At 37.4% G+C, this 19,907-nt stretch overlaps 1 protein-coding gene across 2 annotated transcripts in view; it reads left to right on the forward strand.

The window, feature by feature from the left end:
• The window catches only part of LOC141813705 (uncharacterized), a 72,849-nt gene that overhangs the window by 43,305 nt on the left and 9,637 nt on the right, over positions 1-19,907 (forward strand). For both annotated transcript variants that reach the window (XM_074701680.1, XM_074701682.1), the window contains exons 7-8: positions 2,030-2,148; positions 17,175-17,300. In XM_074701680.1, the coding sequence (XP_074557781.1) occupies positions 2,030-2,148; positions 17,175-17,300 (245 nt within the window). The remainder of the gene's footprint in view (positions 1-2,029; positions 2,149-17,174; positions 17,301-19,907) is intronic.

Below are 19,907 nucleotides of genomic sequence, written 5' to 3' on the forward strand. Positions count from 1 at the left end.
ATGGCAGGCTGTGAAGCACCCCCTAGTGCATCCGTTGTGGCTGGAGTAACACGTTGTCTTGACCAAGATAGACACTAGTATGGATGGTTTATGTGTAGCACCTGTATCCTCATTAATGACTAATTCCCCTGCATTAACTAACCCCTTTTGTGCGGGCATTTGTATCAGTGGCATCTTCTCCTCCAGTATGGACAGTCTCGTTCAGCCTCTGTAGGAATCTCCAACTGATCGGTTGTGTCATGAATTGATGTATGAATCCTCTATGTAAGTGCTAGAAGGACCAAAGTATCTTGCATTTGTTGTTGGTCAGCATGTTCAGCACCTGTTGAATCCTCCTTTTGCTTTGTAGACCCCGATTTAAGTGTGGAAATGCTTGGGGCTTCATTGAAGTGTAGCTGATCAGTAGATGCTGCTACCATGATTTGTTGGACCATGGGGCAGGGATGATTCCAGATCCGATTGAAGGTTAACATTGGCTTGACATTGTGTTTGATAGTGACCCATATGATTACAGTTTAAACAGAATTTAAATTTTGATTCAAAGTGCAAGGGAAGATCTACCTCCATGCCTCCGGGAAGTACCATAGGGATAGCGATCAACGGTTCTTTGGTGATGCCAACCTCCACTAGAACCCCCGCATAGTTGATATGACCCCTTTGCCTTGTCATTTGGTCAGTGAATAATAGGCCTACCAATCATTGATGCCAATTTGCTTAGTGCATGAACCGTCCAACATTCTAAGGGAAGATTTGAAATTTGCACCTAAATCGGTAATCGTTGAAGTTCTTCCCGTTGAAAGAAAAACCCAATAGGAAGTGGCATTAGATATAGGGGGCATCTAAGCGCGACGTAAGGTCCTCCGCGCATGGCTCTATCACAATCCTCCGCATTCTGAAATTTAAAAATGAGCCACATAGTTTTGTGCACTTGGATATCATACTGAACATTCCAATGTTTTGCCATAGTTTTGATTGCTTGCCAACCTGGAAAGCGCCAGACAAATCGCCCTATTAGATAGTCGCCCATGGCCGTCATGATAGTGTCTACGTCCTCCGTCTCCAGTGTGACATGTCCAGTGACTAGCCGTAGGAACTGTAGGGCATTCTCCTGCGAAAACAACCTGTTTGTTGAGAACAGGTCCGTCCATCTCCTCCTAGCCTTGCCTCCTGGAGGTTGCACCTCTGCTGTGCGTCCCTCCTCCCCCAGGGGTTGTCACTGGTGGTCGTCTAGTCTCTCCTTGGTAGTTGCCGTGCTGTTTGTCACCTCGAGAGGAGGAACCACTATTGGACAGTGCATGGCCTTCCTCTGTGCCCTGTTCCGCATCAGATTTGGTAGATTGATGAATATGGTCTTGAATGCGTTCAGCTAGCCCCCAAATATGGATGATGTTTTCAAAGAAGAGGGGAGTTACTGTCCAAAAAGAAAGATTACAGAATCGAAACCAATTAACAATAATGGTATGAATTAAAGCTTTCCAAATTGGTCTGAAATTGCCGGCTGCAACCTCTTCCAAAACCAGAATGTCAATTAATTTGTCTCCAGCCTTCCTTCCTCCTAATGGAATTCCAAATTCTGCAGCTGACTTGAACTTTCCTTGTTTGACAACCAGCCACCTGATTTCCAACGTGTTAAGGCAATGTATGGATGGTGCAATCCATGTCAGCCCTCCTCCCTGCAATCCACGTCAGCCTTCTGCCCTCAGGTCGGTGCCACCCTCAGCAAAAGGGTTCACCGGCAATGTAGTCACAGTCCACTGATGTGCTTGAACCCCGAACAACCTCTGCTTGCAGAAGAGTTCTTCAGCAATTATACAGTCAACCACTTCCCAATAAGCAAGCTTTATCCTTGTCCGAAGTTTCAGAATGCTTTTTTGTTCAAGCTAAAGATGAAGGCTCATTTAAACTTGAGTAGGTTGCAACAGAATTTATGGATAGTTTTGGTAACATGCTGATTTTCACATTTTTTTTATCTATATATATTCATGAACCTATTTGTCCTAATAATGGAATTCTTTCCTTTCCACTAAAGGGGTCCAAGTCTACCGCAAGTTCTATACAGAAGAGAAGGAAAAGTCAAATGGTGTATTGGCTATCTCTGTCAAAAGATCTGCTATTCAACCATACAATACCTTGGCCAACTTTCTTTCTGTGCGTGATGGTTTGTTACTTCAATTTGAATAATTAATTAATTAAATAAAAACATACTCAAATTGGCATGGAGTTATGATGTGAACTTATCTACATCCTAGGTAAATATACTTTTATCCAGGCTAAGGTATCTTTGATAAAACTCTACTGTTGTATAGATGATTATAGTAGCTTCTGTTATATAACATGGCATCTAAATTTGAAACCAATTGGATTTAATTTTATGCCACTAAAATGTAAATTTCTTGTATATTATATGGTGTATATAGGTGAAACAAGTTTATCAAATTTTCTCCAACCATACAATCTGTTCTTTCTGTATCTTTGCTTTCATCAATGTTTTGCTAGTCATTTCTGTTTCTACATTACATGTAAGAGAGGTAATATACATAGCTACGTAGCTCTGGATTCTTAGGTATCCATAAGATAATCAAGGGGTATGTTGTCTTGTTGATCTAAAATGCCTTGCCACATTTTACAAATATGCATAGGTGATATTGTAGTTTATTCAAATTAATCTTTAACGATGTTGGATAAATTGGAATTTGTGGTTGGTAGTTTAGAAACATTGGTGGGAAAATATGCAGTAGTTGGGATGCCATGCAAGTTTGTTTCCCCGGGAGAGGAATTCGGTGGTATTATGTTCATGCATGCATTTTTTTTTAATAAAAGTAAATGTGTACAATCATGACTGTTCAAGATCAATCAATTTTATACAACCTTGACTAGAGGTCGATTGCACTAATAATATCTCTTTATGATGCTTGATAATATATTTAAGTTAGGCTAGTTCATTAGCCCAACTTCTCACTTATGTCAAAGCATAAATGAAGATTTTTTAACTTAAACCCTTCATTTTTTCCATTTGATATATATAAAAAGATGCTACAAATTCTATTATCTTCCTTCAGTCCTAACTTATGCCAATATCTCAATGGAGGTTCCCTACCTTCCATTTTCTCTAAAGCTCAACCTTGAGCATACTACCTTTCAAAAGTACATACTTCCTCTTAGTTCAACCATCTCTTCTTGCCTTAATCTAGGAAATCTCTCTCCCCTTAAGGAAATGTATCTCTCTTCCTAGATCATTTCTCATGCCTTCAAGTTGGACCGCTCCTCTCAAACCATGCTTTTTGTTAATAATTATTATACCAATAATGTTTTGGAGTTTCTAAACCTTTTGGAAGTTCTAAATTCTTGTATTGGGAGGTTAAAAGTTCAACCTTGAATCTTAACATCCCCTTAATTCTTTACTATCCTCCTTTTTAACACCCCTTTTTATTTTTATTAAGAAAATTTTCTCTTGAATATTTATCCAAGTATATCAGAGTGTTAGAGATAGTTAATATATTTAAGAGTAAGCTTAAATGACTAAAATAACTTTGCTTTAGTCACAATCCTTAATAACAGTCGATTAGTGTCTTCACCAATTGATTGAAAATTGTAGTAATTGACTGGTGTTTTTGATATAGTCGACCGTTTGTCTAATAACTCGATAGTCTAAATTTCGAAAATGCATAAATAATTTTATAATTTTCAAAAGATCATGAAAATTCATACAAACATTACTTATATTAAATACTATCAGAGAAAAATAATTTTCTAAGAAAATATCCATTATTTTTAATGAATGACATAAAGTTGAAAATCATTAAAATCTTTAACGTTTTACTCTAATTTTATATCAACATTGGCAATGATGATTTCTATCAACGAATAGAGTTCACCAAAGTTTTCCAAAATATTTTTAAAACACTTTTCAAAATAATTTACAATCATGATCCATGACCCAAGTGTACATGACATGTACATTAACTTTTCCCATGACTGGTAAACGAAAAATTCACATGATCTAATGTTACTTAGCTCATCTAGATGCATGATGTCAACACTTTGAGCTCGGTTTATCATTCTAACATCTCAGTTGTATCTAATGTTTCAATACACACACAAGTTATTTTATGATCCTAGTGAGGTATAAAGTTCTTCCCATGCTATTGTGATCATCCATCTCTATCTAGATATTTTTAATTTGACCATCCTACTTAGAATGTAAAATATTGTTATTTGTCCTTAATTACAAAGAATTTAAATTCATACATGTGAATGAGCATGACATATATTACATGCATACTTTTCAAAAGAAAATTTTTATATTTGAATAATACATGTATATCACGGCATGACAATTTATGTACTTTTCAAAAGAGGATCATGTATAACATATGTCAATGATCATACGTATCACAAGCTTGTATGTGACACTCAAGACATGTTAAGTTTAAGCAAAAATAACATGATAGAATAAAAATATCTAGATCTCTAATCTATCGTCATAATATAATATTATGTCAAAATACAAAATTTGACATAAGCAAACTAACTCTCTCGAATGTGTCAAAATCTCAACTAGACACACTTTTCGATTCTATCCTACTGTGCTAATTTTTGATCAATTTAATAACTCAATTTTTATTGACACTCTAAAATCCTCTAAAATCCTCTAGGATAAGATTTGAAATTTCATTTTCAAAATATTATTATACTTTGAAAATACTTTAAAGTGTCAATTTTACTATGATTAGGTTAACTATCCTTCCAATCTAAGTTGACACATCCTTTCCCATTTAGTGTGAAGAGAGATCACACTTAGGAATCTAATACCTATTAGAGTTTCTCAGGTGTACTAGGTACTCATTAGGGATAACCTGTAGATACCTTACTAGTGATTCTGATAGATTATGGAAATAATCTCTGGGTTATGAAAATAATCTCTATAAATATTTTATTATTAGATGTAAATATTTACCTTGTTAGATTATAGAAATAATCTTTGTATTATTAGAATGTAAATATTTATCTTAATTTATAGCCTAAAAACACTCATGTACTATGTATATATTTTATCATAATGAAAAGAAGGGTATGCAGAATTTCTTACATGGTATCAGAGCCCTAGCTATACCAACAACTTCCTTTTTCTCTACCTTCTCATCCTTCTCTCTCCTCATATCAATGGCCGATCAAACCAAATTTCATCCTGCTCTGGCCGTTAATAATGTCAAGAACTTCATCTCCATTATCTAGAGATGGAAAAGGGACACTATTCTTCATGGGCGGAGTTGTTTAAAATCCATTGTCGAGCATATTAAGTTATTGATGATATTATCCCACCGAAATCAAAGTCAACCGAGACGGAACAAGAAGAGGCTATCGAGATTGAGAAAGCATTATGGTCACGCTTGGATGCAATAGTTCTTCAATGGATTTTTGGTACGATCTCCTCCGATCTCTTGCACACCATCTTAGAACCGGATTCAACTGCACAACAAGCATGAGAACGATTGTAAAATATTTTCCAAGATAACAAAACTTCTCGTGTTGTTTACCTAGAAAACCAATTCATTCAAGTTCAGATGGGCGATTATCCTAATATTTCATCCTATTGCCAAGAACTCAAAATGCTTGCCGATCAGCTCTCTAACATCGGTGCATCGGTTTTAAATCAACGGTTAGTTCTTCAATTAATCGCAGGTTTAAATGAGAACTACGATGATGTTGCTACATTCATTCAACAGAGTAATCCTTTACTCTCTTTTTACGAGGCACGATCGAGGTTAATCCTTGAGGAAACTCGAAAGGCTAAACAGGTAGTTGTTGCCTCCAGCCTGCCGACATCGCCTTCCTTACCACCAATGGTTCCATTGATGCTGCGTCTAGCTATGGCCGAAGCTCGATATCACGTTCTGGAAATACATCAAACCGCAACAATAATGGTCAGAAACGTGGTCAGAACCACAATAATAATCGAAAAAAATATGATGGTGGTAAAGGAAAAGGTCGTGGTAGCAACAACTACAACGGTGGACAACAACAGCAGCGTCCGTGGCAACAACAACAACATCGTCCATGGCAACAGCAACAACATCGTCCGTGGCAGCAGCAGCCGTACCAGTGGGTACCATACCCACTATTGGGGTCTTGGGGACAACAAGCATGGGTTGCTCCGCTTTGTCCTTACCCCACCTCTTCATGGGCTCACCCACCTCCTGCTCGTCATCTCGGAATTCTGGGCAATCGTCCACCATAGACATATAGTGCCCAAGTGTCACCTCCTTCGAGTTATGCACCTATTGACATTGATGCAACAAATGCACAATTTGTCTCTAAATGTTCCTGATGAAAACTGGTACATGGATACCGGTGCAACCTTACACATGACCGCATCTCAAGGTACTCTCTCGTCCTATTTTAATATGAGCAATAACAAAAATATTATTGTTGGTAGTGGACAGGAAATTCCAATTCGTGGTTATGGACAAAAATCCCTTTCCCCACCTCACCCACCTTTAACTTTGAAAAATGTCCTACATGCCCCTAAACTCATTAAAAATCTTATCTCTGTGTGTCGTTTCACCATTGACAATAATGTTTCTATTGAATTTGATTAATTTGATTTTTTTGTGAAGGACTCTTAGACAGGGATGCCGCTAATGAGATGTGATAGCACTAGGGATCTATATCCTCTCACCACCACTACCAGATATCAATCCACCTCTCCATTAACCTTTGCAACCCTTTCTCTTGCTTTATGGCATAATCGATTGGGACATCCGGGTGCACTTGTTTTATGCTCACTTAGGAATAATAAATTTATTGATTGTCAACCATCTTCATGTTTTTTTGTTTGTCAATTTTATGTTTTTGAGAGACATGTTAAGTTGTCATTTTCTGTTTCAAATTCTTGCACTATAAAACCTTTTGATATAATACATAGTGATTTATGAACATCACCAATTTTAAGTTCGGCAGGTCATAAGTATTATATTTTTCTCTTGGATGATTATTCTAATTTCTTATGGACATTTCTTGTTGGAAGAAAATCACAAGTTTCATGCATTCTCTTGTCTTTTAGTGCACTCATTCAAACTCAATTTGAGACAAATATTAAATGTTTTCAATGTGACAATGGGAGGGAATTTAATAACGAGTCATTTAAGCAATTTTGTCACACTAATGGTATGATGCTTCGTTTTTCTTGCCCTTATACTTCTCCACAAAATGGCAAAGCCGAACATAAAATCCGAGCAATCAATAACTTGATTCGAACTCTTCTTGCTCACTCTTCTATGCCACCATCATTTTGGCATCATGCCCTCCAAACGACAACATACCTGTTAAACATTCTCCCTAGTAAGATACTCTCCAATTATTCTCCAACTCAATTTCTTTACCATTGGGATCCTTCCTATACATATTTACGGGTTTTTGGGTGTTTATATTATCCTCTCTTTCCCTCCACCACAATACATAAATTACAAACTCGTTCCACCCCTTGTGTTTTTTTGGGATACTTGCTCAATCATAGAGGATATAAGTGTTATGATTTGTCTAGTCGTAAAATAATTATCTCTAGACATGTCATTTTTGATGAATCCAACTTCCCATTTACCAACTTACATGCTCCTTCTTCCTACTCCTATGATTTTTTGAGTGATGGTCTGCATCCCCTTTTGCACCTTCATCTTCACAGTCAACCTACCCCAGTTCATCAGCAAGAACAAGTGCCTACTATCATTCACCCTTCTCAATCAGCTCCAAGCACGCCCCACCCAGAACCTGTTTCTTCTCACCCATCTAGGGCCCAACAACACTGACCCACGACCCAACCCACCTACAATAACACATCCATTAGTTTGTTCACCTAGCCCACATCATAACCAAACAAGCCAAGCCTTGCCTCGGTCCATTACAACCCGCAGTATGCATGGGATCTTTAAGCCCAAACATCAATTCAATTTGACGTCATCGGTTACGCCATCTCCTATTCCCCGTAACCCGAAAGTTGCCTTGTCCGACCCGAATTGGAAAGCGGCCATGTCAGACGAATATGATGCTCTTATTAAAAATAAGACGTGGGAGTTGGTGCTTCGTCCTTCTGATGTTAATCTTATTTGTTCAATGTGGATTTTTCATCATAAAAAGAAATCTGATGCTTCTTTTGGGACACACAAAGCTTGTCTTGTTGGTGATGGCAGATCACAACAAGTTGGTGTGGATTATGATGAAACATTTAGCCCTATGGTGAAACCAGCTACTATTCGGACCGTTCTCAGTATAGATCTGTCAAAATCTTGGCTCATCCATCAGTTAGATGTTAAAAATGCATTCTTGCATGATTAGTTACATGAAACCGTCTACATGCATCAGCCGTTGGGTTTCAAAGACCCTGTCGATCCAGAGTATGTGTGTCTATTGAAGAAATCTCTATATGGCCTTAAACAGGCCCCTCGTGCTTGGTATCAACGGTTTGCTGACTTTGTCTTCACCATTGGTTTTTCCCATAGCAAATCTGATCACTCTCTATTTATTTATCAAAAAGGAAATGACATGACATACATTCTTCTTTATGTTGATGATATCATTCTCGCTGTATCATCTGATGCACTTTGCCAATCTATTATGTTCCTCCTTGCTACTGAATTTGCTATGAAAGATTTGGGCCTTGTGAGCTATTTCTTGGGTATTGCCGTTACATGACATGCAGATGGGTTATTTCTTTGTCAATGTAAATATGCTGAGGATATTATTGAACGAGCCGACATGACCTCTTATAAGCCTGTATCCACACCGGTGGATACTAAGGCTAAACTGAGTGTCTCTTCTGGATCTCCTTATGAGGATTCTACGCATTATCGTAGTTTAGCAAGAGCATTACAATATCTTACATTTACGAGACTAGATATATTCTATGTTGTGCAACAAGTTTGCTTACATATGGATGACCCGAAGGGTGAACATATGAATGCTCTCAAACAAATTCTATGATATATTTAGTGCACTCTTGACTATGCCTTACATCTTTACAAGTCTTCGATTTCTGGTTTCATTTCTTACACTGATGTTGATTGGGGTGGATGCCTTGATACCAGACGCTCCACCTCTGGATATTGTGTTTTTCTTGGAGACAACTTAATCTCTTGGTCTTCTAAACGTCAACCTACTTTGTCTCGGTCTAGTGCTGAAGCCGAGTACAGAGGGGTAGCTAATGTTGTCTCCTAATCCTGTTGGATCCGAAACCTTCTCTTGGAACTCCATTATCCGGTCCATAAGGCCACATTGGTTTATTGTGATAATGTTAGTGCGATCTATCTCTCGGGAAATCCCGTGCAACATCAGCGCACTAAACATATTGAAATGGATATCCATTTTGTTCGCGAAAAAGTTGCCCGTGGACAGGTGCGTATTCTTCATGTTCTGTCCCGTTATCAAATTGTCGACATCTTCACTAAAGGACTTCTGTGCATACTCTTTGATTATTTTTGAGACAACCTTAACATACGACAACCTCCCGCTTCGACTGTGGGGGTGTGATAGATTATGAAAATAATCTCTGGGTTATGAAAATAATCTCTATAAATCTTTTATTATTAGATGTAAATATTTACCTTGTTAGATTATAGAAATAATCTCTGTATTATTAGAATGTAAATATTTATCTTAATTTATAGCCTAAAAACACTCATGTACTCTGTATATATTTTATCATAATGAAAAGAAGGGTACGCAGAATTTCTTACAGATTCTTCTAAACTTCTTAGAAGCCTTAGTCATGTTTGTTTCATCAAGGTCAACAATAGGAATGAGCTCCCTTGTAACCTTAATTTTACTTCTTAATCTAAGATTGGTGTCATAGTTATATGAAATTCTATGGTATGCCGACATATCATCTTAGACATGGGTTTGTATTGCAAACTCTTCTTGTCCTTTGGTAGTTCTAGCTTAGCTACCTCTAGATTTTCTTTCTTATAACCCTTAAACACATTTGCCATTTTTTAAAGGGCGTTCTCCATTAAGTCTTTTTCATCTCTAAATTCCTAATTCTTGATTGCCCACTTTGAACATTTTTCTTTCTAAGCATGTGTCTATCATTCTTAGGGTTCTTGCTTAGATGTCTTTACCTTCGTAACCTTAGGTAAGGTAATTCTAACATTGTTTGTTCTCGAAATGTCCTTAGGTTTATCAAAATTTTTATGAGCACTAAAATCATTAAATTTAATTCTATTATGCTCTTTATCATGACATAAAATAATTTCATTATGAAATGATGCCTTCGATTTTACCTTAGGAGCTCTCCTAAGCTTGAGCTTCCCCTTAGTCCTTATTTGGGTGCCTCCCCCTTTGATATTGATTCCGATAATGACCTTGTTAATTGTATCAAAAACACACTATGTGCTCCTTACCCTTCCGTACCATGGATTCGACTTCTTTTGGTTTCTTCTTTACCTTAGGTGTTATATGAACCTTCTTCGTCAACTTTGGACACTCTCTTATAGTGTCCTTTCATTTTTATACTTGTTATTTTATAACAGAATTCTTAATCCAATATTACAAGAGGTAAGCCATATTTATATGCAGTTAGAGCCTATTCTAAGAAATAATTAGGACTCTATTCTAGGAATAAATCAAGATTCTATTCTAAGGACTAATTTGTATTTTAGGTAAAATATAAATTAGGATACCAAATTATTCCTAGCTATATTTATAATATTCTAACACTCCCTCTCAAGTTGGAGAATATAAATCATATGCATCCAATTTGTTGTATATGTAGTCAATTTGGGGATTTCTCAGTGACTTAGTGAATATATTTGCTAGTTGATCATGTGAGTTAACAAAACTAATAGATATTTTTCTAGATATGACTTTCTCTCTGACAAAGTGACAGTCAACTTCAATATGCTTTGTCCTCTCATGAAAAACTGGATTCGAGACAATATGCATAGCGACCTGGTTGTCACATATAAGTAACATTTGTGTAAACTCTCCAAACCTTAGCTCCTGAAGCAACTGTTTGAGCCATATACGCTCTTGACTGGCTATGACCATAGTTCGATACTCTGCCTCTGTACTAGATCTTGCCACAACATTCTGCTTTTTGCTTTTCCAAGAAACAACGTTATCTCCGACAAATATACAAAACCCAAAAGTAGATCTCCTATCAGTACGAGATCCTGCCCAATCTGCATCAGAATACCCTACGACTCGAGTATGTCCTTTGTCTCCGTACAAAAGATCTTTTCCTGGAGCACCTCTGATATATCGGATAATGCGAGTTACAACATCCCAATGTTCCTTGTATGGAGAGTTGAGAAACTGACTTACTACACTTACTGCAAATGGGATATCCGGATGAATAACAGTAAGGTAGCTTAGTCTTTCTACTAATCGTCTGTACCGTTCAGGATCTTGAAGAGACTCCTCCTGATTTGGCAGGAGCTTGACATTAGGATTCATGGGGTTGTCAATTGTCTTTGAGTTTAACATTCCTGTTTCTTCTAGAATATCCATTGCATACTTCCTTTGGGATATAATGATCCCATCATTGGACTGTGCTACTTCTATCCTTAAGAAATATTTGAGTTTGCCGAGATCCTTTGTTTGGAAATGTTTGAAAAGATGTTTCACCTATGAAATCTCCAGATGATCACTACCTGTGATGATATATCATCAAAATAAACTATTAAGTAGATGCAACCAGTAGATGAGTGACGATAAAAGACAGAATGGTCAGCCTCGCTCCGAGTCATGCCAAACTGTTGAATTATGGTACTAAATCTACCGAACCATGCTCTAGATGACTGCTTTAGGTCATATAAAGATTTTCGCAAGCGACATACAAGACCAGAAGACTCCCCCTGAGCAACAAAACACGGAGGTTGCTCCATGTAGGCTTCATCGAGCAGGTCACCATGTAAGAAAGTATTTTTGATGTCCAACTGATAAAGAAGCCAATGCCGAATCGCAACAATGGGCAGGAATAGGCGCACAGAGGACATCTTGGCAACAAGAGAAAACATGTCTCCATAATCCAATCCGAAGATTTGAGTATAACCTTTAGCAACGAGGCGAACGTTAAATCGGTCAACCTTTCTGTTTGGATCAACTTTTTTCACCGTATATATCCATCGACAACCAACAATTGACTTCCCTGGTGGTAGAGGAACGAGGTTCCAAGTCTCACTGCTCTGTAAGACACATTTCGTCGAGTATAGTCTGTTTCGATCCTAGATGTGCAAAGACATCACTTGTAGTCTTCGGAAGAGAAACAGATGACAAGGAGGAAAGACAAGAATAATAGGAAGAAGAAAGACGATGATAACTCAAAGAAATATAATGAGGAGAAGGATTACGAGTGGAACGCATACCTTTCCGAAGTGCAATGGGAATATCAGACTCAGGAGATGAGACCGGAGGAAGAGGCAAAAGACTTAGCTCCGAAGATGTGTCCATGATAGTGTCAGTGTTGAGCGGTGGCAAAGCAGGACGAGCACGATACTGATAAACCTGCAATGGAGGAGATGGGGTTGGAGGTGATAGAGATTCCTCCAAAGGATAAAAGATAGTCACTGGCACAGGCATAGAAGGAGAAAACTCGGACGGAGATTCATTAGGCCTAAAAAATGAAACTGAATTAATGAATGTGACATCAGTAGAGATGAAGTACCGACGGATAGTAAGGGAATAACACTTGTACCCTTTCTGAGACTGTGGATACTACTTAAGGAAGATACATTTATGAGACTGGCGAGAGAGTTTGTCAATGTCAGGATCAAAAGCATGAGCAAAACATATAGAACCAAAGACCCTAGATGGTAAAGGATGAAGAGACTGATGAGGATAAAGTACATGATGAGGTATTTGACTCTGTAGAGTTGAGGAAGGCATGCGATTGATGAGATAACACACAATAAGTACAGTGTCACTCCAAAATCGATGAGGAACATGAGAGTGGAGAAGAAGAGTCCGGGTGGTTTCGAGAAGATGGTGATTCTTGCGTTCTGCAACTCCATTCTGTTGGGGGGTAGGAGGATAAGACGTTCGATACAACACACCATGAGATGCCAAGAAGGTTCGAAACAGAGTAGATAGATATTCACGTGCATTATCACTTTGCAAGATTCGAAGAGAAATACCAAATTGAGTTTTGATTTCATAGAAAAAAGATTGAAAAATAGAAAATAATTCCGAACGATCCTTCATCAGATATAACCAAGTACAATGGAAAAAATCGTCTATAAAGGTAATAAAATATCGTGACCCTAATGTAGTAGAAACACGACTCGGACCCCAAACATTGGAATAAATCAAAGCAAAGGGGGACGTAATCCGACTCACAGTGCGAGGAGAAAAAGAACTACGAACATGCTTTTTTAATTGACATGACTCATAAGACAAAGACTCTAAGTGAGAAAGACTAGGATGTAATTGTTTCAACTTATCAAGATCAGGATATCCCAATTGAGCATGAATAATAAGTGGAGATGTCGCCGCCGAACCAACAAGAGAGGGTTGGTGAAGCCGATATAGGCTATGAGACTCACATCTGAAGCCAATCATCCTCCCCCTACTCTAGTCTTATAAGGAAATAGAAGTTTTAGTAAACGAGATGACACAATCAAGATAACGAGTAAGCTGACTTATTGATAATAAATTAAAGGGAGCTCCGGGAACATAAAGAACATTATGAATAGAAAGAAACGGAGAAGGATGAACAATACCAACACCCTGGGATTGATTTGAGAACCATTTGCCATGGTGACAAAGGGTAAATAATCGAAAGTAGAGAGAAAAGAAAAAAGTGATCTATTACCGGTGATATGATCGGTGGCCTCGGAATTAAGAACCCAAGGATCCAAAGAACGAGATATGTAAGCAAAGGAATTACCAGCGTGTGCAACGGCAGCAGGGGAATTAGAAGCCTGTCGATCCTCATACCATTTCAGAAAGTCGTTATAGGAAAGCGGTGGGGTCGGATCCGGTGGCAACTGTGAAGTGGAAGCTGAAGAAGCAACAGAACTTTGAACGATCTGAGCAACATGAGAAGGTCGACCATGTAGACTCTAATATTTATCAATCGTGTGTCTTGGTTGGTGGCAATGATCACACCAAGGATGTCCTTTGCCACTCTTACGAGGTGGTCTGTCGTTGTAAAGCTGATGAGTCAACAGGAACAGAAGGAGGCAACGTCAAGACTTTGGCAGGGATACGAAGGAGAGTCGCCCAGGTACTGTCCATGGTAGCTTCTATGGGGCTGCCCAGGATCTGATCACAAACATGAGAATAATCCGTGGGCAGATCATATAAAGCTACAGACAAAATTTTTTTTTTGGTTTTCAAGCTTTGCAACAGGAGTGGCCGCAGGTGGAAGCAGTTCATTGAAGTCACAAAACAGGTTAGAGATCGAATCCAAATAAGTTGACATAGAATTCTTAATCTGATGGACACTGAGGATGGTCATGAGATCTTCACAAACTTGATAAAGTCGTCGAGAGGTGTTTGTAAAGAGTTGTTGAGCCTGTGTTCAAACAATTTTGTAGGTCTTGTGAGTGCGGAAAACATCCCTAAGAGATAGATGGATGGTGACTCGGTAATACAACACAATTGAGCGTCAACCTTTTTCCACAGAGGATGATCGGCGACTTGAATATCCTCTTCGGTTTGGGTGAGATGTGCCTCACAACCCTGTCCAACAAGCTAAAGCTCAATGTGAGAGTTCTAAGAGGAGTAGTTCTTACTATCCAACAGCTCGGAAGAGAGCGTTGTAGTGATGTGGTTGGTAAAGATTGGGATATTCGACTTCGGATTACCGGAGGTAGCCATGAAGAGAGAAGAGAGCAAAGCTCATTCGACGGCGTTAGGAACAAACACCGGAGGAGAACACGCTGCGGAGAATCGCCATGCGACGGAAGACGACATTGAGGAGCAGCGACAGAAGGTGGCGTTGAGGAGCCGCGACGTACGCCACCTCTCTTCTTGGTGCTCGCGAGGATAGGAGACTGGACGGCTAATCTCCAAGAAAGTGTCGGCTTTGCTCAGGTTGATCGCGATCAGAGGTGGGCGGCGACGACAAAGGGTTTCGGCGTATAAGGAAGACGTCGAAGAGAAGAGTCACGCAATGATGAAAGGTGGCGCCGACACTAGGGCTGCGGGAAAGAGGAATAGATTTTTTTTAGGGAATTTGGGTTTTCTCTAGCCTCACTCTGATACCATGTTATTTCACAAAAGAATTCTTAATCCAATATTACAAGAGGTAAATCCTATTTATATGCCAAGTTAGGGTCTATTCTAAGAAATAATTAGGACTCTATTCTAGAAAATAAATCAAGATTCTATTCTAAGGACTAATTTGTATTGGTAATATACAAATTAGGATACCAAATTATCCCTAGCTATATTTATAATATTCTAACAATACTCACCATACGATGTGATCTTTATTTTGACAATTGAAATTTGTATACCTTCTATGGTAGTAGGGGTGGTACGTGCTTCCTCTTTATTTGCATAAGATGTCAAGGATTTCTCTCATTTTGGTGTCAATGACCTATATTCCGCCTCAATTTTTGAGGTGGATACTTTTTCATCTTCCATCTTGAATGTTGAGCACCTTTCAACTTCTAAGTATTTTTGTTCTTGAACCAATAAACCTCCCTGCTTGGACTCATCCTCTTTTTGTGCTGGTGAAGCTTCTTCATGAAGCTTTATTGGCTTCGCACATAATTCTATAGTATTCCGGTACTCACCTATCTTGCACAAAATATCATTTGGTAAAATATTTATGAACATTCATGTTACCTTACTATTTTCCTTCGATTTTTGAATTTTCTCCTCTATCCATTTCTTATTCTTGAGGAGTCTCCCTTTGCTATCCTTTGAGACTCCAAAATCCTCCATCAAGATGAACAAACTATTGATCTCCATCATGATAAAATGTTCCATCCATGATTTATAATATTCAAAAATTTTCATTCTGAACAGTGGAGGTACTCGGATGTCAAATCTGAATCGATCTCGGGGATCCATTCCAATACCATTTGTCAGGTATCAAAGAATTCAAAATATAATTTTTTCTTCTTTCTCTAGTGTTGTACTCCCTCGGTGGTCAATCTGATGAAGAACGACCATACTTTAATACCACTTTTTGTTGATGCATGCATGTATTGGTAAATAGTCGTTTAAGATCCTTACGCGCTACTATGAAGTATAAGGAAGTCATTACTTTGTTTTCTGTTTGTGCTTGGGCGAACCTCAAATAGAGACTCCAAGAGTGTATTATAATATTATATAAATTTAAGCTTCTATAATAAATTTTCACAAATTTAGATTATACATAAACTTTGAAATTTAAGAATTTATAATAAAAATTTCAGTTAAGTTTGATTTATGAAATCAGATTTCATACAATTTATTGTAGAAGTTTCAATCTTATATATTCATATTTTATAAAATTAAAATTCACATTTGTAAAATCTGAAGGTACAAATCTAATTTAAAAAATTTTAATCATAATAATTCAGATATTAGAAAATCAACATTCAGGTTTATAATGCCCAAATCTATAAAAATCCTTGTATAATTAAATTTATAGTATTTTTTCTAAAATTGTATCATAAAAATTTGGATTTTGTAAAAGAAATATAAAAATTATTATTTTTTTATTATTTGGATTCGATAAAAGAAGATGAACTTTGGTGCAATCGTAAGTTGTTGCCATGTGATTTGGTGGTCACGACTGAACCGTAGAAATCACTTTTTGTAATGTAGGATAAGATTGCGTATAATAGATCCTTTCTCAAGATCCCGCATTGACGAGAACTTTATGTACTGGTTGTTCTTTTTTGAATTCGATAAAAAATAATTAAAAGAAAATTAAAATAGGCATATAACCAAAAGAGTGGTCTATTGGAGAGGCAGGGCCTTATTCTTATAGCTTCCCAATTTTTAATAATTAAAATATGATGTTCAAAGGAGAGGTTTCTGTTAGAATGCATAATAAACTTTCATTAAAGAAACAAAGTCCTTAGTATTTCCATGTAACTTGAAAAAATATAATCTTTTGTGATGAGATGATTTTTACCTTATGTCTTTTTGCATGCCTGAGAAGGCCCATTTTAGAGTATTTTCAATTTTATATGCTGGACATTAGAAATTGAAACTTATTTAGCTTTTCATTACATAACCAGGGACTTAGTTATGATGGAATAGCCAATCTTCTTGGGCTGGTGCACACTGTCGCAACAGTTCTTGATGCATTACCTCCTCCAAGATCATCTTTGATATCGTCTTCTATGAGACCGGTGAGGCCAAATGTGAGTCAAATTTTCTTTTTCCTTTTAAATCATTTTGTTCCAGATTTGAAGCCTTGTTTTTCAGATTCACTATTAGCATTAACTTTATTGAAAATGCTTTTCTAGTAGTCTGAGATATTCCAACATGGACCTCTAATAGCAAGCATCGAATCTGGGACATTCAATTCCTAAAATTCACTGGTGATTATTCTTTTAGAACTTGAACCCAAGATTGAAGCCACTGGGTACGATGCATATCTCAAAAGATATATGATGCAGCAACAAAATTGATCTAATACCACAATATAAAATAAGAGAAAGTGGAATATAAATTAACAAGAGAGGATTAAATCCTTTTTTAATGGCCCCCCGATATTGATCAAATTAGATAAGAAATAATCTATCCTAATTACGTCTAAACAAATAAATAATTCTTCAAAATAACTTGTACTTCTATAATAAAATATACCATTCTCCTTTTTTGTCTTGATTGCTTTAAATTAAAAATTTACTTCTTAGAAACTATTAAAATCTACCATTGATTCATTTCCCTTCTATAGCCGTCCATGAGGGTAAACACAGAATACCTTATTGCAACGAAGGATATAGTGGATGCGGTGGAGGAGACCGATAATCACTTTGTCGTACTACGATTACAATTCAATTACCGAACCCCTCTATAGTATAGGGAATAATCCGGATCGTCTTTCAAGGAACACGATGATGAATGCTAATCTCTAGACAAGGTTTTCATGGGGGTTTGAAGGGAAATTAATGGATGCATTACAAACAATTAATAAACTTATCTAACATCCAAACATAAGAGGAGTTGCAGAATTGAAACAACTAGAATTAACAATTGTAAGAGACAATTAATCAAATACGTTGTAAACAATAAAGCCAAATGAAGATGACGCGGAGCTAGGAATCTCAAAGCTACGATGGATGAAGATGGAGTCAACAACACCCGTCTATGGAGTAGAGAATCCCCTTGCTCTTGAAGTGTCGGCGGATGAAGCTGATGTCGATGGCATCCTTCGATGGAGTAGGGAATCCCTTTGCTCTTGAAGCACCAGCTGATGGAGGTGATGATCGGAGGAATGGTTGGGGAAGAAGGTGGGGATTGCGCCCCCTGATGGTGGCTGCTCAAAATTGGGAATCTAGTTCTCAACGAACCGGTTTTGCTTTTGTACCTCGTGTGACACGACTGTGCCACGAAGCACAGTTTGTGTAACGATCGCCCTTCTTACCTCAAAGGCGATCCGTTACTTATACTTGCTAAAATCTACTATTAATTTAAATTTTCTTGCTATGTGATAGTTGAGTAAATACATGCTCTCAAATAAGTAACATAAAGTTTAAACATAATGGCAATTAAACATATTTTAGCAATTTCTAACCATGGATTTAGGAACTTAGACAAGGTATCAACTTGGCATTAAAAACTAAGCAATGCTAGCATCTGAATTTATTCTAAATAACATGTTGGCATCAAAATGGTTCCTTAACTTCCAACCTTACCTTTCACTCCTAATTAGCATGTAATTTATCAACTATCAAATAATGCATAGAACTACTATAGTTGTTAACATTCGATAGTGCGGAAAATAAACAACTCATAAAGACTAGTCTTTAACATTCTTAATGATATATATTCTTCATAATGCAAGTTCCCAAGGCTCTTGATTCTAAGTTCCACCACATCACACACTTCACATCGCCTCTGCCGCCTCCGCTAATCAAATTTCCCTTTGCCCTTATCTGCAGTATAAGGAAAATGAAACTATAAGCATAAAACTTAGCAAGTACCATCCTACTCACAAAACAATACATATTTCGAAATCATGCTTTTGAAAACACATGTAAGAAAGCATATAATCTAGATAGATATCATGACATACTTATCATAATAAACACATGAACTAAAATTAAAACTACTAACTGATTTCACATGGTACTGTAGAAATATAACTGAACTAATCATGATCTTAAAAATTGATTTCACTTAAAGCTAATAATGAACTTTTGAAAACTTATACATATAGTAAGTGAAAATAGTAATCATCCTGCTGTGGGCCCGACATTGTGCTAACTGTGCGCGCATCCCTAAATAGATCCGAGGTAGCTAATCCCGAACCCATTAGGGTACTACTAGGCGATCTAGGGCCTAGGGGCGATCTAGGAGCCCACCCATGGACGAACTGAGTCCAAGCACATGCCATATAAAAAGTAAAATACTTTCTTTAATAATTCTTTTCTCTTTAACCTTGCATATACTAGGCGATCTAGGGCCTAGGGGCGATCTAGGAGCCCACCCATGGACGAACTGAGTCCAAGCACATGTCATATAAAAAAGTATAATACTTTCTTTAATAATTTTTTTTTCTCTTTAACCTTGCATATACTAGGCGATCTAGGGCCTAGGGGCGATCTAGGAGCCCACCCATGGACGAACTCGAGTCCATAATTACTGAGGCAAGGTAAATTATTTTCATAAATATTTTGTAAGAGAAACTAATCTCCACATACATACATAAATTTTTGAATAACTAAAACTATGGATTTATGCATACGAACGGAGCTACTTATACTGCAGGTGAGAGGTACTTACTTCCTGCACTAATTTCC

The sequence above is a fragment of the Curcuma longa genome, chromosome 20 (assembly GCF_044706935.1).
Source record: "Curcuma longa cultivar G26 ecotype Majalengka, Jawa Barat chromosome 20, ITB_CL_G26_1.1, whole genome shotgun sequence".
Taxonomy (NCBI): Eukaryota; Viridiplantae; Streptophyta; class Magnoliopsida; order Zingiberales; family Zingiberaceae; genus Curcuma; species Curcuma longa.